This window comes from Aspergillus affinis, assembly GCF_023601865.1.
Source record: "Aspergillus affinis strain CMG 70 chromosome Unknown NODE_65_length_189793_cov_85_416649, whole genome shotgun sequence".
NCBI lineage: Eukaryota > Fungi > Ascomycota > Eurotiomycetes > Eurotiales > Aspergillaceae > Aspergillus > Aspergillus affinis.
Window position 1 is genome coordinate 167,877 of NW_026515846.1, and position 21,917 is coordinate 189,793.

The window sequence follows — 21,917 nt, forward strand, 5'->3', positions numbered from 1 at the left end:
TACTCCAATGGGCAGTGTCAACTCCCTTAATGGGACGACTCACCGCCTGCCTCCCGGGGCGGTTCGCGACACGAAAAAGCACGTCGACACGAGACTCGCCTTCCTTTCCCGCGACTCACGCATTGCTCGAGTCTTATTAGCCCTTCTCCTGCCAGCTCCACTATGCTTCAATCCTTGGCCACTTAGTCCACCCACTCTCTCTCTCTCTCCTGCCCCCCCAACACTCTCTTTTGCCTTTTCCTTCGTTTGTGTAGAATGTCGTTTGCTGTTTGCTTGTTACTGGGACACAATGTATGGCAGTCATGATCTCCCAGAGGTACCTCGGTCCGAACCTGTTTTCCCTCCCTCGTCGCAGGAGATCCCTTCCTCTCCACCGTCTATAGCAGCATCCGATGCTGGAGTCCGTCGCAAGCCAAAGAAACCTCCTCCGGTTACTCCTCGATCCTTTCGACGATTCTTCACGCCTCGTTCCTTGCTCAATGGTGGAAATAGTGCCGGGCCCGTCAGGACCAACCGCCAGGCCTTGAAGGCTCTCAGCTCCCCGGCTGTGAATCGCCTAGGGCCGGCATTTACGAGAACATTGAAGGCAGTTGGCACGAGACCTGATCCTTCGGGTCTTTTGCGAACCCCGAGTAGGAAGAGAAAGCTTTCGTTTTCTTCCATTGGCTCCCCTTTACAGTCCTCGCCCCTACGAAAAATCCGCGTTCGAACGCCAGATCAAGACGCCGACGAGCTAGACGCCCCAGTCCGCGATATCGAAGTCGATTTGAAGATTCCGAGCAGCCCCATCAAGCCCCTTACCGTGGCCCGGCCATCTCGCCAAATTGCACCAGTTCGACGGTCGAGAGCGCTGCAGACATCTGGAGGGCTGTTCATGCGAAATGTGTTAGGTTCAAGGGCAAACCGGGTGACCATGCGTGCGAACTCCGGCGCTAGCTGGCAAGATCTTACATCATCATTTTATTCTCGACCATCGGACAGTCATACTTGCTCCGGCTCAACTGGCGACCGCCTTGCTCTTCCGTTCTGCACGGCGTCGTGCAATAGTAAGTCGAATGATTGCCGCTAGGGTATTCGTCGGAATGTTTGCTGACCATACAAACAGCCAATACGCTGGTTGCAGTAGGCGATGAAGAGGGTGGTATTCGATTGCTGGACTCCGCAAAAGACGATAAAAATGGGTTCTCCAAGGCTTATCTTTCGTTTCGTCCTCACATGAACGCAATTATGGATCTTGAATTTTCATCCGACGATATGCTGTTAGCAACAGCCTCAGGAGATCAAACAGCAGTCGTCATTGACATGGCTACGCAGAAGCCGATCTATTGTTTGGCTAACCATACTTCTTCCGTCAAACGGGTGCAGTTCCAACCAGCGGCCAATAATAAAGTCCTGGCAACATGCAGTCGCGATGGCAATGTCAACATCTGGGACCTTCGATGCAAGGGTTTTGAGAAACCTGCCTGGCAGGCTCGGTGCTCTCTCGAATCGGAGTCCGACTATCCTAGTGCGCCCACCGCTTCCAAAATGACATATCCCCAGGTTTTGAACACGATACATGGCGCCCACGCTTGGATGCCTCAAGTGTTCACTGCGGATAAGTCAGAACCTCAGATTGGGCGCTCGGATATAACTGTAACCTCCTTGGCTTTTCTTCCTCCGGGTCGGGAGAATCTGTTCGTCACTGCATCCGAAGCAAGTGCGTGCGTTAGATTATGGGATCTTCGCACGGCACATAACAACCGTCGTGGCCGGCCTGTCCTTCCTCTTTCTACCACTCGAGAACCGGATAGCCACATCAAATATCGGCGGTTTGGACTTACCTCTATGACCCTGGGCGGTGATGGCTCTAGACTCTACACCTTATGTCGAGATGGCACGGTGTACGCCTACTCGACCTCCCATTTAATCCTTGGCCATGCTCCTGAACTTTCGTTGAACAATGACCGCCCTCGTCGCTCCGGAGGATCTGACAAAGAAGGTCTCGGGCCTTTGTATGGGTTTCGCCACCCTCGTTTACAAGTCGCTTCCTTTTACGTTAAGGCCGGTGTCCGAAAAGCCACGGCGGATAAGCCTGAGATGCTGGCAGTTGGAAGCACCGATCAATGTGCCGTCTTGTTTCCGACCGACGAGCGCTTCCTCCATTCCTCAGCCCAGAGACAAACTATCGACGAGAGGGAGCCACCCCTTCCGTCGTTCCCTTCTACTCGCTCTGGTTTGCGCCGTACGAACTCTGGGATTGGCTTGTCTGGGCGATTGGAGGATACAGTCCCAATCTACCAGTCTGGAACACCTTTAGTCGAAGGGCACAAGAAAGAAGTGTCGGCGGTCTCATGGACAGTAGATGGTGAACTCGTTACAGTCAGCGATGATTATAGCGCTAGGTGCTGGCGCGAGGGACCTGATGCTAGAGACCTTCGAGTTGGTGGTGAAGCTGATGGCAGAAGATGGCGCTGCGGCTGGGCTGAGACGAAAAACTCATACGATGATGAAGATGAATGATTTTTTTTATGGTTCAAACACCCCCCTTTTCAACTGTTGGGTTGCGCTTGCAAGCATTTTCAAGGCGTCGGTCGATACATCATTTGCTTCTATTTAGCGGGCGTTTGTGCGATTTCTAGAGGACCCCAGTCCCTTGTTTGATTTTCATTACAGCGTACACTGCATAACAGAAGATTCATCTGCCAAAGAAGCATTTATTATCATCTGTTCTGGTTTGGGTTTGGGTAATCGGCTTGGAAGAAGTTTTGAGGAGCCCTTCGGTGTTATTTTACATTCTGTTTTTACCATCAACAGTGATAAAACTAAATAAGAGCTGTGATCTACTTAAACAAACGCTTTCTTCCCATCTAGCCATTGAATAGACAGATTGTTCTAATTGTCTTGATCGCAGCCAAGAGAATCGTACGAGAATGGTCATTAAGCCATTAACACGGCAGTAGAAATTTGTACTCATAACATCTTATTATACTTTTTTCTTCTTCACCCTGAGTCTAAAACTCCGTGAAAGGCAGGCAATTTAATTTCGAGATCGACAGTCAGATTCTTTTAGTGACCGTGTCCGTCATCCTGCTGCGGCTCGGGGTCCAGCTTGATCATGGTGTCGATACGCATGATGGCGATACAGGCCTCCACAGCACTCTTCAGCTGCTTGACCTTACCCATGCTGGGCTCCAGCACACCGGCCTTGAGAGTATCGTGAACGCGTCCCTTCATCAGATCCAGACCGTAGTTGCGGTACGTCTTCTTCTTGGCAATGGCCTTCTCTTCCTCGTTGGCATCACCCTCCTGCACCCGCTGGGAAAGAGCGTGGCGCACTCGGAGCTGGGCCACGAGTTCGGACGAGTCCTTGGCTGCGTTGACAGCCAAGGTCTTGGGAACCACCAGGAGGGACTGAGCGAATTCACCGATGGCGAGTTGTTCCCGGGAGCCCTGGTTGGAGGAGTTGTTAGCGGTCTGCTTCGAGAGGTTTTTTTTGAATTGGATACGTACCACCGTGACAGCAAACTCTTCAAGGTAGATGTGAAGGGCCGTCTCGACTGCACCACCGCCGGGCACGATGCTGCCGCTCTCCAATGTTCGCTTGACAGCACAGAGAGAATCGTGCACCGAACGCTCCATCTCGTCCAAGCTGAAATCGTTGGCGCCACGCAGGATTATGGAGGCCGAGCTGTGGACCTTGGTACCCTTCACGAGGATACACTCGTCATCCGATATCCGCTCTTGCACGACTTCCTCTGCGTGTCCCAGGTTCGAGGCCTCGAACTTCTCGTCACCATTGAGGTCCGAGAGCGAGCTGACCAGGGTTGCGCCAGTGGCCCTGGCAATGCGTCTCAGGTCCTCCTTCTTGCAGCGGCGAACGGCCATGGCACCCTTCTCGATAAAAGCCTTGAGGACCATATCATCGATACCCTTGGTTGTGAAAACGACGTTGGCTCCAGACTTGAGGATCATGTCGACCCGCTCAAGAACGATACCAGACTCTCTCTCACGGATCTTCTCCAGCTGGTCGGGGTCCTCAACGGTGATCTGAACGCCGAGCTTCATTCTCTCCTTCTGCAAGTTCATGTCCAGACAAGCGATCTTGGCGTCGGTTACCCGGGTAGTCATGGCCTGGGAAGCCACAGTACAGTTCAGAGCATAGCCTTTGACCAGCACAGACTCCGTTCCACTCTTACCGTGAGCCTTCAGCAGGTTCACAGCCTTGACGGGGTACTTGATCTCGCCCCTCTGGTTCTGGGACTTGACCTGAAGCATGGCATCGACAACCATGTTGGCGAAGAAGTCGGAATCGGAACCAATGATCTTGCTAGACATCGACGTCTTCGCAATGTTGACCAAGCTATCCTTCCCAAGCGTCTCAACCTTTGTGGCAATGTTCTCGTTCATGTATTTGACGGCTTCCCTGAGCGCAAGTCTGTAGCCGGTGATGATGGTCGTAGGGTGGATACGGTTCTTCATCAGTTCGTTGGCACGTCGTAGAAGCTCGGCAGCGATCAGGACGACGGAGGTGGTTCCATCTCCAACCTGCAAGGATGTCAGCCGTGGTCGTTCGCGGGGTATACAGACTCGACAGTGCACCCACCTCCTTATCCTGCTGTTGAGCCAGGTCGACGAGGATCTTTCCGGCGGGGTGCTCAATGTCCAGCAGACTCAGAATAGTGGCGCCATCGTTAGTGACAGTGACATCCTAGATGGGCCATTAGAAAGCTGTTCGACGGACGCGGGGTACGGAATGGTGCGTACACCGATATCATCCACCATCATCTTGTCCAGGCCGGAGGGGCCGAAAGAGCTCTTGACGACATTGGCAATAGCCTGCGTTGCAAGAACTACCGGCAAAAGGGATCAGTATGGGCATACAGCGCCGCCAGATCAGGCCGAGGGGGTGGGACATACCGTTCTGCTCCCGGACATCAGCACCGGTGATTTTCTGCCCTCCCAAGACTGTGCGAGTTCGGTCAGTGAATGGGTTCAGGGGAAAGCAAAGGAGAGAGATGGGATGATCTCACAGAGAGTGTCCGCATTCCGCGGCGCTTCGAAGATTCCGGCCATTGTTGATTAAGATAGGAAAAGGGGAGGAAGCGTGGCAGAGGAATCGAACACTTTCGAGAGCTGCTGGACTTCGTCGTCGGTCGTGTTTGCGCTAAGAATTCTGCCGGCCCCGGGCGGTGAGAGATTCTAGATGCATCCCACTTTGACGAGGGGCGCCGCTCTTTCTTTCGCTTCACGGAGTTCCCCCTTCCTTGTCTCGCCTGGCGTTCGCTTCCTCGTCTGTCGCTCCGGTCTGCTCCCGTGTCTCTGACCTCTCTATCCTACAAGATGGCAAGCCAAGCTCCTGCTGATCCCCCGGTCGCCTCTGACTCGGCGCAAACCCTTCCTGATCGTACCCAAAACCCCGCCGATAACAGCGCTCCCCAGGGAGAGGTCTCCAAGAACGCCGCCAAAAAGGCCGCGAAGGCTGCTAAGCAGGCGTCTGACAAGGCTGGCAAGGCTGCTAAACAGGGGGGTGCAAAGCAGGCTCCCAAGGCTCCTAAGAAAAAGATCGATGGCGCTGCCCTGATCGGTATTGATGTCTCCAAAGAGGAGGACTTCCCGGGATGGTACCAGCAGGTCCTTACGAAGGGAGACATGCTTGACTACTACGATGTCTCCGGATGCTTCATCTTGAAGGTTCGTCACGGTCTACTTGGAATTTCATGACCTCGTCGGCGTCGCATATCGTTCATTATACTAACTCATGACTCACCCAGCCCGCCTCGTTCAGCATCTGGGAGGAAATCCAAAACTGGTTCAATGCGCGCATTAAGAAGATGGGAGTCAAGAACTGCTCCTTCCCTCTCTTCGTTTCGGAGGACGTCCTGAAGCGCGAGAAGGACCACATTGAGGGCTTTGCCGCCGAAGTCGCCTGGGTGACTCATGCGTACGTTTCCCCTCACCCCTAGGCTCTAATTTCCGGGGTATCCAGCTCTGACCTTATCTGTCATGCACGCAGTGGCTCCACCCCGCTCGAGAGAAAGATTGCCATCCGTCCGACGTCGGAAACTGTTATGTACCCTTACTACGCCAAGTGGATCAGAAGTCACCGTGACCTGCCCCTCAAGCTCAACCAGTGGAACTCCGTCGTCCGGTGGGAGTTCAAGCACCCCCAGCCCTTCCTTAGAACCCGAGAGTTCCTTTGGCAGGAGGGTCACACCGCTCATCTGACCCAGGAAGGTGCCCATGAGGAGGTTATGCAGATTTTGGACTACTATGCTCTGATCTACGAGGAGCTCCTGGCTGTCCCCGTGATCAAGGGTCAGAAGACCGAGAAGGAGAAGTTCGCCGGTGGTCTGTATACCACCACGGTTGAGGGATACATCCCCTCGACTGGTCGTGGTATCCAGGGTGGTACTTCCCACGGTCTGGGTCAGAACTTCAGTAAGATGTTCAACATCACCGTGGAGGATCCTTCCGCCAAGGGTGATGAGAAGAAAGAACCCCTCTATGTCTGGCAGAACTCGTGGGGTCTCTCGACCCGTACTCTCGGTGTCATGGTCATGATCCACAGTGACAACCGTGGCCTGGTTCTCCCTCCCCGCGTTGCGGAGAACCAGACCGTCATTGTCCCCGTCGGCATCACTGCCAAGACCTCGGACGATGACCGCGCGAAGCTGTACGCTGAAATCGATACCCTTGTCTCCACCCTCGAGGCTGCCGGCATCCGGGCGATCAGCGACAAGCGTGAGGGATACTCTCCCGGCTGGAAGTTCAACGAGTGGGAGCTTCGCGGTGTGCCTCTGCGCATTGAGTTCGGTCCTGGCGAGTCTGCCGGCAACTTCGTCACTGCTGCTCGCCGTGACATTCCCGGCAAGGACGGCAAGGCCACCATCGCCATCCCCGAACTGGGAACCGCCGTGCCTGCCCTGCTCGAGACCATCCAGAGCGACCTCTACAAGCGCGCGGACTACGAGTACCGCACTCACCGGAAGCTCATCACCAACTGGGACGACTTCACCCCCGCCCTCAACGACAAGAACATCTGTATCATCCCCCACTGTCTGACCGAGGAGTGCGAGGACCAGATCAAGGACATGAGTGCCCGCAAGGCCGAGGAAGACTCCGACGAGGCCCAGGACGCCCGCGCCCCCAGCATGGGTGCCAAGTCCCTTTGCATTCCCTTCGACCAGCCCGAGGGCATCGAAGCCGGCGTCACCAAGTGCGCCAACCCCCAGTGCACCCGGTTGGCCGAGAAATGGTGCATGTTTGGACGTAAGTCGACACATTCCCTAGATAAACCACCACCACTACCACCGCCTGTAGTCTTGCTAACACCTTTCTCCCAACAGGTTCCTACTAGACATAGTAGACAAGCTATCCTTTCTAGTTGCATTTTTCGTATGGTTACTATGACCTTTATGACATTTATTTCACTGTTGATACAGCGCAAACACCCTCCCTGGTTGACAACGTAAAATGAATGGGCAAAAATAAGAAATATCAAGACGTAAACAGTCAAAAGAAAAGAAAAAAGGGCTACCGAATTCTAGAGAGAAGGGCTCTTTTCTTTGTTACCTGGACGCATTTGTGGGCGTGAGTAAGGGGTGGTTTTGCCGAGAAGAGAGTGATTTATCAAAAAAGGAAAAGCAAGATATCTTTCTTTATTCAGGAGTCAGGCATAGTCAGTGATGTTTTTGTTTGTAGCTAACGGGTTGAATGATGACGGGTTTGATGCGATATTCGATTTTCTCTTAGGGTATATACTCTTCTATTTTACATCTGATTATATGATATCTTAGATCCTGATAAATGCAGGATGTAGGAAATGCCAATGACGCTAAAGATGCGAAAAGGAGCTGTAAAAGATAGGTATGTAGAAGGAGTGTGCAGGGTGGAAGGTCCGATGATGACCCCCGATGAATCCTGTTATATCGCGTCAAGAAGGAAAGAAGATATAAGCCAGAATTCAACAATGATAAAAGGAAAATGCTTTTTGCAGCCGCTGAGAGCGAGTATGAACTCCAAAGTGGAGTCATGTCCAAGAACATGAATAAAAAAGAGAGAGGTATCAGATAATTAAGGAGAGAAAACGAGCAAAGGAAAAGTTGAAGGAGAGAGATGTAAATGAAGAACAGCGAAAACAGATAAAAGGATAGACAAAGGTGGGTTTGAGTTTGATCAGGGTTCCTTGAACACCAAAAGACATGGTCACTTAGAGCTCAATAGGATTCCACGGATCGCATCCCCTGGAGGCGGTTACTGCCAGATCTGTTTCGGGGGTTGATGCTCTTGCTCGACTTCCGTGGCCAGTTCATGAGTCTATATGCAGTCTGCGGCGTCGTGGGAGCAGTAGCATAAGACACATTGTTTTCATCCACGCCTTGGATCTGAACGCATGGGATACCGACACTTGGTAATTCGATCACTTCTTCGTCACTATCATCAGCAGAGAAGCTTGACCGGCCTTCCGAGGACGAAACCGACGTTTGTGCGCGGAGATGTAGCACGGAAGGGGCTGTTTTCGAGCGCTGTGACATTGGGGGGGAAGAGACGATGCTGGTAGATTGAGATTGGTTTAGGGGTCTCCCCATCTCTGCACAAGTCTTGGATCCAGGGTTGGGGAAGGGCTTCTCGGAACGAAGCAGCAGGTCCATATAAGTCATCTGTTCTTGACGGCTATCTGTCTTTGTTCCGGGTGTCTCGAAAAATCCCGGAGAAGGTGGCGGAGCGTCAGTGTGTCTTCGTCGGAAGACTTTTGGGGAGCCACTGGTGGATATACTTTTGCGCGTCTCCGAGCTCTTGCTCCGGGTATGGTTCTGCACAGAGCCTCGTCTGGCTACCTTGGAAAGCTGGCCATCTTTGAGGGACCTGGTTCTGTTAAGACTTTGCTTGAAGGTTTCTTGGGATGGTGAAGGGGTGAAAGGAGGGCCCTGTGCGGGAGGAGGCACCCGTTGGAAGGCCTCGTGGGAGTTGATTTCCCGAATGATGGCGTCTTGCAGGGTCTCAAAAGTGGGATGTGGAGTAATAGCTTGAGACGCGCTATGTGCCTTTCTGAACATATCCATGATCTCTTCAACCCTTTTGGATGGGGGGAGGGGAGATATGGACGAAGGGGTACCTGCTGGCAGGGGGCTGTTCATGATTTCGGCGATGCTGGGATTCTGCCTTTCAAGGGTGTTTGGGGTCGGGGGTTGTATAGCACGGTGCGCGATTTTTGCAGCTGATGGACCATGGGCCGCCAGCTCTGTATTGATGGAAAGATCTCGGATGTTCTTTTTAGAACCCAGCCGAGAAGATATGAGAGGGCTGCGATAAAGGGATGGACGTGAAGAGCCCGCGCCGCGCATTGTGTGCATTGGCCGGTTTTCGTTCATGTTCTTGTCGTGCCTCATAGAAATGGGTATTGTTGGACTATCAGGAAGAGGAGTATTGCTCCAAGTAACTCCTTGTTTGTGGGCCGGAGGTACGCCGAGATGTCCGCCAGGGTTTGATCCAGCAGCTCCTTGGGGTGCACTTGCTCGCTCAGCGGACAAGTTTGGGGCTGATTTTTGGTGCTTCAGAGAATTTCTGCCACTCGGCACACGCTCTTTTGCGCTGGCAACGCAGCTATGAGCGTCGTTCATGGACATTGGACCCGTAATTTCCCGCGAGTTTTGATCCATCTTTGACCTTGAATGCGAACTGCCATCGCCTTGGCCTTCAGGATCGCCGACCCTCGTGCGCGACAGTGAACGGCTTCTTCTCCGGCTTTTTGTTATGTTTCTCTCTGCTACGTCCTCTTGATACAAAGCAGACAGAAACCGAGCGTACATATTTTTCTTGCGCGGTTGTTCCTGGAGAAATCGTGTCATGTTGCGCTCGGCGATGTCCTCATTGTACGGGGTGATGGGCGACAATGATGTCGTAGACTGGATTTTATATCGATGCGAGGAGAACAGAGCATCGAGCAGATCCACATGACGAGGGTTTCGCTCTTTGGGCCGTGTTGAACCACGAGATGGCGGGGCCTGAGACCAAGGGGACAATGGTTGGGTTTGCAACTGGTCATGCATGGTTTCAAATTCTTTCTCAATTTTCTGGAAGTGATTTTCCCCATCTAACTGCGGCGAAGCTTTTGCGGAATGAGTATCATCTTGCCGTAAGCTGCTTTGCCGAGGCTCCCTTTCGCTGTGGTCCATCGACAAACCTTTCTCCGCTTGGAATAATCGCCTCAGGACAACCATGTTAGACTGGTGGCATGGACCGAATCATATAGCGAAGATCATTCCGGAGAGCTCAAGCATGAGACTTTTGTACAAGAACTGAAAATTGGGGGCCTTGCAACTAGAAGAGAGGGAACGTCCGAGGTCCCAAAAACCAAAGCGAAAAAAGAATGGAAGTGCAGATCAATTGCAGTCAAAGAAGGAGTTGAGTGCGCTAATCAAGATAAGGTTGCTGTCATGACAACGTTGGTGCGTTTTATGGTATCATTAATTAGACAAGGCTAGGACGCTTGAATCAGAAGAATTCGGAGCAAATAGAGGGATGAAAACGAGAGACATGAAAGAGAGGAATAGAGGAAGACAGAGAAACAAAAGAGGAAGCCCAGGTTTGGAGAATAGGTGAGGAACCCAGAGGTTTTACTATCGAAGCTCGCCTGATTTGCAGATCCGATACTTGTTCCTGGATCAGGGGGGGAGAATAGGTGGCCCGGTCTCCATGATCCATCGTGACGGACTGACGGACAAGAAAATGGGGCTGGGCCGGCGGGAACAAGCGGGAAATTTGGCTGTCCTGGAAAGGTTCCGTGGTCTACGGAATACGATGAAAGCCTTTGCTTTCCCAGAGGCCATCCCCCCTGGTCGTGGCGTCCGACCCGACGTATTCGGCGAGCAGATACCACCTTGACAGCTCTCTGAATGTGATTCCCAGAGGTTTATACCTGCTTACTCGGTGATAATTGTGTAGAGCGTGCAGCAAAGCCCTAACGTCTGGACGCCCATCATCCATGATGCATAGACTAGAGCTTGAACTCCACTTGACAGCAATGCCATTGGAAATTTGATCTGCAGGTCTTGCAGCCCATCCAAGCCGGCAGGAAACTAGGCACGAGGGAAGCAAGTAGTGCAGCAAGCAGAGTATGTATAACAGTGGGCCCATTGTATCCGGCGGTACCGTAAAAACAGCCCCGAGAGCAAGTGGGTCGCCTTAAGGACAAGGAGGGCACAAATGGGTTCCTAGTTTAAAGTCTGGCAGGCGTGTGCCAGTCAGGAGCCGGGAAATTGCGTCAAACGGGGTCGGCGAACACCCATAAAAACGAGCGGGTATGAGATGAACCGTCTATTGGTATATATCGGGGATGATCGTCCGCAAACACCGGAATGGTGGGAGACTGGGAGGCATAAAGGAGCCGACTTTCCACGGTCCTTTGATAAATAGTACTCCGGAGTATGCACTAAAAAGTAGGATCACCCGAGAAGCAACTGGAGCCTTTATTTCTGTTTGGGTTGTGCTTAGGTGAGGGAGAAGATCGTGTAGTCTTCCCCATGAGTATCCGTAGAGTGTTATTGCTATTGCTGGTGAATAGAAGGATTGGCAGGCGGGCAGATTGACAGGTACTCCGTAGACACTAGATAGACCAACATAATACTAAGTAGATAGTCTGCATGGCTTAGGGGTCAGCATCATCGAGAAGGTCGGACCCTCGGCAGACGCGTAGGCTGTCACGGATGACCAGCGAAGATCGTCATGGCTCTTTGTTCATGCACATCAATACCCCATTCTCATCGGAACCTCCATCGAGGATGAAACACCGAGGGAGAAAGATAGCCTGGATCTTGGTCGATGAAGGATAGTGGATGCAGGAAAGGAAGAAAGAGTGAATGAATGATGCAAGTGAGATGGCCTCGGGATTTGACACTTACCGTACCGTAACTAAGTTACAGCAGGTACCGGCTACCTAAGCAGCGCCCCTCGTGCTCTGAAGTCACGAGACTAACCCTAGCTAAGAGGGGCGGCTTCTGTTTGTCCCTTCTTCATTCTCGCCAACGGGCCGGAAGAGTGGTCGGTTTATCATTCTCTATCTATCCGTGTCAATCAGAATCTACGCATCTCATACTCCGTACTCCATATCTCGAGATCGATCTGATCGGAGACACTGATGGCCTGGAGCTGGGAAAGAAAACCCATCTCGAGCTCACGGTTCTCCCGTTCTCCGTTCTTCCGGCTAACTTAGTCCCAGCTCTTGTTCTATTTGTGAACCGCCCCAACGCACGAACTAGCAAGATCGGGTATTGACGCCAACGATCCCAATCACCAAGCCCAATCTTGGGGCGTGAACTTGGCAGTTGGCCTCCCTCCTAGTCAAATTAGACGAGGACCGGATTCAGATTAGTCATCGGAAAGTGTCGACGACTTCCACCGGCCGTCGGATCGGTCTCCGCGGATCCAGAGGGATCGATTTATTTTCATTTTAGTTTTGACTCCGAGTCCAGATCTGCTATGGCTTCCAGGCTTTCAGTACCAGCCCAATCCCTCGAAGGAGCCCAAGACAAAGGATCTTAGGAGCACTGGAGCAGCGAAGCGAGCAAGCCCTATTTATCCACTTGAGCATTTAGTCTCCGACAATCCTGCTCGTCAACCCAAAGCCCCCAGTCCCTCTGCTGCATGTGGCTAGTGTCGTGTGATTCCCTGCAGTACATAAGGTAGTAGCTATCACACGCTGTCAGCCCGGATGCATGTCATCAATTTGCCCCTGAAAACAAAAAAAGAAACGAGAAGAAACTAAACCGCTGAAAGAGATCCCGCCCTCTGCTTATTGTAACACAAGAAATTTTCCGAGGCAACGTCCTCCCTAGTAATTTCCGAATCCCAACACGCCACCGCCGTTGTGTCTATTGAAGTCAATGAACGGACCCCAAACAGTCGAAGCGACAGATGGCAGTCCCAACGGGCTTTAGGGAGCGCTGGAGATCTACAGGCTGATGCGAAAACTTCTGTATCAATCAATCAATCAATCAATCAAAATTCTATTAACCTAATGAAGCCTATCTATTGAAACGCTAAGCTATGCAGGCGCCTCGCTAATCAAAGCAGAATCTCGTATCTATACGCCATGTAAACTCACAATACAGTAGTTAAATTAATCAAAAAGCAATATAAAAGCACAACTAAAGCACCACACGTCTACCGCGTGTCTACCATGCCTTCCTCTAAACGCTATTCACCCGCTCCGCTCCGTTGTATGCACACCGTAGATATTACCTCTGCGCGTGTCACTAGCAGTAGGCAGCCACCGCTAAAAGTTCCTTGTTGCCCTCGTCTTCCTCGCCTAGACCAAACCCTTATAACAATACTATTAGATTCTAGGGCCTGTCCTCCTCATAGTGTGCATCTGGATGGTATTCAAGGTGTGCGGCTTGCTAAGATGCTCGTAAAGCCGCAGATTCTTCGCGATACAACTAAGTACCCGTCTCACCCGTGCTCGATACCTTGATCGCCAGTCTTCTTGAATTATCCCAGCGATGGGCAGGCCCTGGGAAGACGACCGACGACGGAGAAGGCAATATTGTATCAAGCTTTGCGAAGCGACTGATCGAAGCCCAGAGTAACTCGACGGTTCATTCATTCGCGCCTAAGTCTGGATATTAGACAGACTGCGTACTCGGACGAATCCAAAGAGCAGCCACGCTCGCCTGCCACCCGGTTCCTCGCGCAACGATATAAATGCTTTCTCATCTCGACCAGTCAACCGCTGTATCTCACAAGCTCACTATCCTGAGATCCCGGCGCCGCAGAATTCCCTTGGGTATGAACCATTCAGGCCTAGGGAGCAGCCGCTTTGTCGGCCTGCCTACTTTCTGCCTCTCCCACTGCTTCGCCCACTCCGCGCGGAGGCGATGGTGGACGTTGTTGGCGTTTGGATGTCTGAGGCAATTTATTAAGTATTTCACCGTTTACATGCCCCTCCTTGGGTACCTTAGGTAGTTAGGTAATATTATAAAAGACCTCATTCTTCCCTCTTATATACAACCACCATCCATTCAATCAATATCATTATTAATATTGATCGATTCGCAGGTTGCTGTCCTGTCCCTAAACCACCACCCCTCACCTGCATCTTCCCACTCTCAACCTTCGCCCACCAACTCTTCTACCACTCTCCACATAGGATTCATCTGTCCAAGCTGCACAAAATCTCTGGGGTGATTAGCGACCATGGCACCCAACAATAAGAACAACGAGAGTTTGCTTTTCCTTTACATCTGTACTATGAGCATCAAGGCCAATGCAGTAAGTTTCTCACCCCGACAGAGGGGAAGGGACCCCAGTCTTTGCACCATCTCCCCTCACGTGCACCTATCTATACATAAATCTACACGTGACCAGACGACATAGGCAGCTGTTGACAATGAATCACTTTTTGTTTGATTATCAGATCGATTTCAACCAGGTTGCTGCTGCAACCAACCTGAAGACCGCCGCGGCCCGCATGCGTTACATTCGGTTGAAAAACAAGCTTGATGCTGAGCTGGTCGACGGCAAATTCGACTTCACCAAGGGAACTGCTGAGGCCACTGAGCCTACCGAGGCTGTCGCTGCTCCTGCAGCCAAAAAGAGACGTGGAGGAAAGCGCAAGAGGACTGATGCTGGCGAAGAGGATGCCTAAAAGCCAGACCAGCATGCCTCTCCAGCAGAGGATCCTCACTCAAAACTCGAGTAAGTTGCTCTACCAGAATCAGAGAGTCTTGGCGATATAGCCGAGCTAACTATTGTCAGTGGACAGGGGAGCGCCTGGATGGACTTACGGGAAGGTTGCGTGCGATATGAGCGCTATGGGCGAACTTGAAGAATTGGCTGATTAGCTAGTTACAAAAATGAAGTCTTTCGCAGCCTAGCGAAGAGCTACGGATCCAGTTGATAAGACACTCCCCTGCATGCCGGACTCGATTAGAGTTCGATGGTTGTAGTCTAAAAAGATACCTGGTCGGTGCATCAAAGAGACGTCCACCAAGGCAACGGCTATGAGGAGCTTTTAGCAACGGGTCAGGGCCTTGAACAGTTGCTGTGACGCGCAAATTCTACGAGAAATGCTCATATAGAACGGAGCGGAAGGAGTGTGCAGCGTCTACGAGAAGCACGGTAGATACATGGCAGGGGGGGTGGTTCATATGTAAGGCGTTCCTATCCTGGTTCTAAATGCCTGCGGAGAAACATAGTACTGAACTCCGATCCTTTTGCGCCAGAGTGGGCGAACCTGTCGCCAGAGGGCCTGTTAGAGGATCTGATAGTGGACCTGGGCCACGCTCTTTCTCTACCTATGGGGTGTGTGGCAGTCGACACCTCTGTGGTAGGTAGCCTTATCGGTCTCCTAATTACACGCTACAGATTAGATAGTTAGGGCCTTACCGAGCTCAAAAACAATTTTCGCTATAGATACGCGGCAGGGGTGGCCAGCTGCTTTAGTTACGTTTTGATTTGCTTTTAGATTTGCCCTGCATTTAAGGATTTATATGGCGTGCGGACACGAAATTCCGCTTCGATCACCGAAGCGCTTGCATAGCTTACCGTTCTAATCGATAGGCTTCATCAGGTTAATAGAATTTTGATTGATTGATAGAAAACGGTAACAGACAAAGGATATTGAAACAACCAAAGATAGTACGCCTTGATGTTAGATCTCATTAAACAGCATTTCCCGCCGAATCCAAACCAGCAAACCGCATGGCAGACTCTCTGACAGCCTCCGCTAGAACCGTGTGTGCTCCTCGAGCCGCATCTACGGCGCCATCGATCAGGGCATCATGTGCGAGACGTTTGTCATCGGCCGCAAGGGACGCTTTCGAGCTGTCTCCCTTCAGCCAGAGTTCCGTAATTTCATCGCGAGAAGGCATATAAGCCACAACGCATGCCGAGACAATAGCCTTATGCTCTGCGGGGTCCATATCCAGCATCAACTTCGGTTTGGAGGTTTTCCCTTCCTCCTCCGATTCATCGGAGACCAACGCAGCCACTCCGCTGGCCACGAGGTCGAGGCAGTCGATTCGAGCATCACTGATGGCTGCAGATGCGGCCGTTACACACCCAGCAAGCACGTTCAACATGCCCCAAGGGGAGTCGTGCGAGTCCGGAACATCACCCCACCAACGGTCATCCTCTGCCTCGAGGATTGTGATTGTGATATCCAGACCACTCTTGGGCCATCGCTCGGCGACAATAACACCCCTAAGTGCAGTCTCTAAATGCACCCCGAGGTCACGCTCGCTGGCATCGCGAATATGGCCCCTCCGCTTCCGCGCGGCGAACGGGGCATATTTAACATGGGTTGTGAGGACTAGGTTAGGCGAGAAGGTAGCTGAGCGAGGAAGAGGCTTCGGCCCATGGACTGTACATGCGAGCTTCAGTGCGGACGACGGCGGGATGAGAGACTGAGGAGATGATCGTGCGGCGGACAAAGAGGCTGAAGGTTCGAATTCAAGGTATGAGGAACCCGACGCGGAGGGAATCAAGCCGGTTTTCAAAACTAGTCAGATTTCATGTTAGCCACTGTGACCCTCAAAAAGGGTAAATGAAGCACTGCGATCCTTACATATCTTCCGTAAATCATTCGGTTGCCTTTGACGCTGCGGTCTTGCGGTAGCAGTAGAGGCGGAGTTGAGAGACGAGGCAAAGATCGCAGGCCTCGTGCCGCTAGGCGGCCCATTGATTCTTCTTCGGTCAGTCATTACACATTACTTGGCAAGCTCTCCAAGCAGTAGAAAAGAAAAAGAAGAGCTGATATGCTCAGCGAGACGTGAAACTCCCGACAGCTGCCGTTGGAAGCCAGAAACGGAAATCTACAATTTTGAGGGATGTTTGCTTTGTTTGTCTGTTTGTCGGGCGGTGGAGTCGGCGTTAATTTTTCCTTCGTTTTTCTTCCCACTTTAAATTCGCTCTTTTTCTTCCTTTTCTCTTTCTTCCTTCCCTGCATGCTTTCCAACCCAACTTAGGGTGTGGACAGGACGGTTTTCCTTCTTCATGCTGAAGGAAGGCTGGTCACATTGCTCAAGTTCAGCAACTGTTTTGCCACTAACTTCCTTATTTGTGAGTCTACCATCAATTCTGAACCTCATCGTCTCCCACCACCTTTCATGATGATTACGATCCAAAATCAGTTCTTGGCGACAAAAAAAATGGGCCATTGAACAAACATGCATCACCATCTGATCCCTTTTTACCCTCATGTCTTGCAAAATTTTCCTGCAATACTTGATGAGAATTTTCTTGCTAACTTTCAAGAAAAGACAGCTTAGGTACTCTAACATCACTTAACATTGAAAATTTTCGTAAACAAACTTGGTAGGTTTTTTATTACCTTTTCTTCTTTTCCCTTTCCTACGGCGCCTTCACAGGCTGCCACTGCTTCCGTGATGAGAAACATTTTTTTCAGTTCTGCTTCTGCAAATATCTTGAAGATAACAAAATACCTTACCAAAAACTCCTGATACCATTCGAAGCTTCTTTTCCATTGTCTACTTGCACATGCATTTCATAGCAATTGGTTGCTGACTCTTCGAAGACTTTAGTTTCTGTATCTCAGTAGTTGGATTCATCCAGGGGGAAAAAACAAAAGATCTTCGGCCACAATTAGGTATGGTGACGATTATTCCTCCGCTTTCTTCTTGCCCCAACAAACACCTCTTTATGATGACAACAAGTCAATCCATTCAATGAATCTCCTCGTGAGATACCGCCCCTCGGGCCTGCATCGACCAACAGCCAGCGCAATGAACTCACAAGATCCACATGCCCCTCTCCCTTGTACTGGACCTTGCACTCGCCTCTTCCTCACGGAAGTTGGCAGGTGAAAGGGAGGAAGGTTGTGGAGTTCGGGCTGTGTGGGCTACGTCTTGTCTTTTCGTGCTGTACCTGCTGGTCTTTGCTTGACTGACTTGTGTCGAATTCTTTCTTCCGACATGTCGTTCGTCTTGGATGGCATGTTGGGGGATCGAGATCGGCAGGGGATGGGATGAGTTAACTCGGCTTGGCTGATTATGCCTATTCTTGCAATCTTGTTGATGAAAAACTTCACCCTGATCTGCTCGCAGCAAATGTGCTGACTTTGATTAGTAGTTTAGACAGACTTTTCGGAACTCTAGATAGTCTTTTACCTCTGTAATGACGAATAATAATATTCTACGAAACATCTTCTCTCCTTAGGACTCTGAAATATCTGCGTAGTCAAAATATAAGCGAATTATCGATATATAGGGTGAATGATCTATCCACTTTGAACTTTTATATCATTTTTTCTATCTTCAATTTATAGGTTTCTTGCAAAGCCACATTGCAACGTTAGCATCCGCTCCCCCTAAAGCAATACTCACACCCATCTTTTGCCATCTCGGTGTCTTTCGGCTTTCAAGAAACGTTTCATCCTTCTTGATTGTAATCAAGCGCACAAGCAACAGAGCCAACGTAATATGAAAAAGAAAATCGACAGAGAACCGCCTCGCCTACCTTTCTCAGCGCCTCGCTCTGTCTATAAAAGAAAACATAACAAGATAAATTTATCATTGTTCATATCCACCATGAGCATAAGAAGACATATAATATAATATTGATCATTTCATCGACTTGATCTGTTTTCTACTCTTTCCTTTCGGTCGGTGTCGTGGCGCCGTTTCGGGACATGCTATATGGGGCCTGTAAAGATAGAAGGGTGTTGTTAGCATTTACCATTTATTGACGCGAGGGTGGGGTGAGGGATGTTGGTGAGAAAGAGATGCTGATTTGACGTACAAGGACAGATTTCGCATGACAGATTCTCCAGGCAAGATTGCGGACAGTTCCATCTGATCGAACGACTTCCGGAGCGAACTCGATACCGAACCTAGGATTGGTGAGCACATGCGGTCATATAAACGAAGCAGGGAGGGTAGACTGGGGACTTACATCTGATGCACGGCGAAAATGACCCGCTTGGCGTATTTGCCGTCGCGCTCGACTAGAGATCCAAATTGCTCTTCTGTGGTTTCGGGCGCGATCTCGGGGTCCCGGTCGAAGCAGTTGCGGACCACGGCCAGCAAGCTCTTCTCCACGGATGTTTGGGTCAGTTCCTGGTCGCCTCCGAGTAGGTCTTCCTCGTCGAAGCGGCGGATGCAGATTTCAAAGGGTCTCGAAATGGCCATGACATTGTGCTTGCCGTTGTGGTGGTAGCGGAATTCGAAAGTGCCTTGGGTCCAGAACAGCTTGTCTCCAGAGAAGACGACCTCGCCTGTAGCGATGTCATAATCATCGCCATCCGCGCGCTGGGGTGTTGAGACAACATCACTTGTGACGATGCCCTTCTCGCACGTTGTGTTGTCGTAGAAGCCTTCGTTCGTCGCGATCCATCTTGCTTGGGATGAGACCCGTGTCACTTCTCGCGAAGTGTTATCCGTCACTTTGTACAGCCCAACCCAGTCCTTCTTGCTGTGGTTGAGAGGCGCAGTCCATTTGACCGTGATCGGCGCACCGTATTCAAAGACCAGGTTTTTTAGATCACCTCGTCGATCGAGAGGCATGCGAGCATTGGCGCCCTCCCTACCGCTGCTGCCGTCGGATTCGGTCAGCGAGGATGAGTCGGTGCCCTCAATTTCCAAGGAATAGTCACGGGAGTTGTATCCTGCCAGGTCTTCATCGATACGAGAGATGGTAACACGTGCCGGATACTTCTGGAAAAGGGCCGTGGTATCCTTGACGAAGGTGTTAACCCCGGCGGCGAGCTTCGGGCGCGCATTGTCAATAATGTCCTCGATGAATTCGAAAGACTCATCAAAGATCTTGTCCACACTGCCGTGAAGCTGCTTGAGCGTGGGAGGCAGAGACCTCTTCAAGCTCTTGACGAGACCCGCGTCCTGTCGCAGGCTTCGGCCATACAGCTTTTGCATGTGTGGGCGTTCCACGAACTGAATGAAAGCTAGACTCAAGATATGACTCAGGATGGCAAGGAAGGTGATGGCACTGCTACTGGTGATCAGGACAGCCCCCCACACGCCGGCTAGACCCAAAACCCGTTCAGGGTTGTTTAAGAAGCGGTAGATACCATTATAGGTCAGTTTGGGAGACTCGTCGAAGAAGAAATCTCCATAGAACCACCCGAACTCGCCGAGAGAGTCGTAGATGCTGACGCAAGTCCAAATTTGCAAGCTAATCAGACCCGCGCCCAGAACGTGCCGGAGCAGAACCAAGCCGTAGCCCCAGTCGGCCGGAAAGGAGTACATTTTCCATACGGCCGCAATGAAACTGGCATAGCACATGATCATGCTAAGATGGTATGTGCCCTTCCATTGACTCCAGGCCTCCTGGGGAGTTTCCCCATACTTGACAAAGTGCCGGGTCCAGGACTTGCGGTTTGACTGGCGATCCAGCAGGTACCCGATGCCAGCCGAGTACCAGAGTCTCCACACTGTAGCGTTGGCTACAAAAAAGAATTGATACCACCGAGTGGAGGGTGTCAAAACGGTCAGGGCGAATACGAGAAACTGGACCAACATGGAAGAGATGTCGGTCGTTCTATGCAGATCCAAATTGTGGAGCCCCAGCAGATTGTGGACCGACGGAGGCGGGCTGCTAGAGTGGACTGGCGCGTGGGGAATTTGCTCATCAACGGATGCTGGCGCGATGGGTGAATCAGTGCTTTGGGACGTTGTCGACGCGACTTCCTGGTCGCTCATACGCTTCCGGGGAGGAGGAGGGTTGTATGTCTTGTCGATATGAGGGTTCTCCACGAGAACCAGAAAGGCGAATTGAGCTGCATGGGCGATGATCGAAATAAAGAGCACTTTGTAGCTTGCGGCCATGAGCGAAATACCGTAGTATCCAGCGTAGCCGACCGAATACATTGGGTGAGGCGCCATCTCAAAAACCCCGTCGAAGGTCAACTCTTGGTCAATGAGATAGAAGAAATCGCCCCAGTACCACGCGAAATCTTTTACCACCCGATGGGCGTCTAATTTGACCCAGAGGTTGAATAGAACCAGGACAATACCCGCGGACCACCGCAGCGCAGTCATCAAGACGCCCTCATTAGCGGGATGGTGGCTACATGCTATAGCAAAGAGACAGTATGACACGAAGTCACACATCAGAATCAGATCCACCAGGCGCCTAAAGACGAGCCAAGTGTTGTACTCAATCGGAGCTTTGTCGAAGGAGTAGTCACTGCGAATTTTAGTTTCCAATTCCCGTTTGATCAGATTGTAGAGAGCTGGGTGCGGGTTGTTTCCCGTGGCGGGGTTCACGAAGATCTTGGTCTTCTCCGCCCAGCGGACAAGCGTATTGTGGTGAGACTGGTTGTGAAGCAGCCAACCGATTCCAGCGTTGTATCCCACACGCCAGAATAGATAGACGGCCGCGAACACGGGAACTTTGGCACCTGCGGGAAGCCACCAGAGAAGAAAGATATGAGCACCTAGGATAGCTAGGACCAGGAGATCGGATAAGTTTTTAGGCTCCGAAGGTGACAGGAGTTGAGAGACCATGTCATGTGTTTGAGGAACTGTGAAGACTATAGATTGGTCGCACTGAGTTAGCTCTCTCGAACTTCGGAGAATCCATCGAAAAGAAACCCCCAAAGGAACGAATTTTGTCGAGGAAAGAAGAAGAATTGGTTTGCAGCCAAACCAGGCGCAAGAATGACCTACCTGTGCCATCCGGAGTCCGACCAAACGTTTTCAAATGCTGGTCCTTGGGCTCGACGTCACCGGTAGGCGCGAGGGCCTCCGTGGTGAGCTTTGGGGTGGACTGGGCGGGCACATTCCTTTCACGAAGTCCCTCACTCCCAGCCTGGGTGCCTGTTGAGAGGCCACTATCCATGATCGCGAATCTACGGGGGGAAAGAAAGAGCAAGACCGATTGGGGGGGGGGGGGGGGGGGGGGGGTGAGGGTGGGGGGGGGGGGGGGGGGGGGGGGGGGGGGGGGGGGGGGGGGGGGGGGGG

The 21,917-nt window shown here is 51.4% G+C and overlaps 7 protein-coding genes across 7 annotated transcripts; 3 read left to right on the forward strand and 4 right to left on the reverse strand.

Annotated features, from left to right (window-relative positions):
* Positions 1–289: 289 nt before the first annotated feature.
* Positions 290–2,502, forward strand: KD926_009255 (WD40 repeat domain-containing protein; the record flags this gene model as incomplete). Its single annotated transcript, XM_053101873.1, has 2 exons — positions 290–1,046; positions 1,106–2,502. 2 exons carry the CDS (start codon positions 290–292, stop codon positions 2,500–2,502), a joined length of 2,154 nt encoding a protein of 717 aa, XP_052954643.1.
* Positions 2,503–3,048: 546 nt separating this feature from the next.
* Positions 3,049–5,055, reverse strand: KD926_009256 (chaperonin-containing T-complex alpha subunit TCP1; the record flags this gene model as incomplete). Its single annotated transcript, XM_053101874.1, has 5 exons — positions 3,049–4,527; positions 4,586–4,690; positions 4,747–4,832; positions 4,900–4,947; positions 5,013–5,055. The coding sequence occupies 5 exons, from the start codon at positions 5,053–5,055 to the stop codon at positions 3,049–3,051; spliced, it is 1,761 nt and encodes a 586-aa protein (XP_052954644.1).
* Positions 5,056–5,322: 267 nt separating this feature from the next.
* On the forward strand, positions 5,323–7,339 carry KD926_009257 (proline--tRNA ligase; the record flags this gene model as incomplete). The annotated part of the gene is made up of 4 exons (XM_053101875.1): positions 5,323–5,673; positions 5,754–5,923; positions 5,969–7,251; positions 7,329–7,339. The coding sequence occupies 4 exons, from the start codon at positions 5,323–5,325 to the stop codon at positions 7,337–7,339; spliced, it is 1,815 nt and encodes a 604-aa protein (XP_052954645.1).
* An 859-nt stretch (positions 7,340–8,198) lies between these two features.
* KD926_009258 (uncharacterized protein) lies at positions 8,199–10,202 on the reverse strand (the record flags this gene model as incomplete). The annotated part of the gene is made up of 1 exon (XM_053101877.1): positions 8,199–10,202. The coding sequence occupies one exon, from the start codon at positions 10,200–10,202 to the stop codon at positions 8,199–8,201; it is 2,004 nt and encodes a 667-aa protein (XP_052954646.1).
* Positions 10,203–14,175: 3,973 nt separating this feature from the next.
* On the forward strand, positions 14,176–14,626 carry KD926_009259 (uncharacterized protein; the record flags this gene model as incomplete). Its single annotated transcript, XM_053101878.1, has 2 exons — positions 14,176–14,250; positions 14,396–14,626. The coding sequence occupies 2 exons, from the start codon at positions 14,176–14,178 to the stop codon at positions 14,624–14,626; spliced, it is 306 nt and encodes a 101-aa protein (XP_052954647.1).
* Positions 14,627–15,641: 1,015 nt separating this feature from the next.
* On the reverse strand, positions 15,642–16,682 carry KD926_009260 (3' exoribonuclease family protein; the record flags this gene model as incomplete). Its single annotated transcript, XM_053101879.1, has 2 exons — positions 15,642–16,480; positions 16,547–16,682. 2 exons carry the CDS (start codon positions 16,680–16,682, stop codon positions 15,642–15,644), a joined length of 975 nt encoding a protein of 324 aa, XP_052954648.1.
* Positions 16,683–18,585: 1,903 nt separating this feature from the next.
* Positions 18,586–21,795, reverse strand: KD926_009261 (phosphatidylethanolamine N-methyltransferase; the record flags this gene model as incomplete). Its single annotated transcript, XM_053101880.1, has 4 exons — positions 18,586–18,642; positions 18,739–18,829; positions 18,892–21,487; positions 21,624–21,795. 4 exons carry the CDS (start codon positions 21,793–21,795, stop codon positions 18,586–18,588), a joined length of 2,916 nt encoding a protein of 971 aa, XP_052954649.1.
* Between the last annotated feature and the right edge of the window lie 122 nt (positions 21,796–21,917).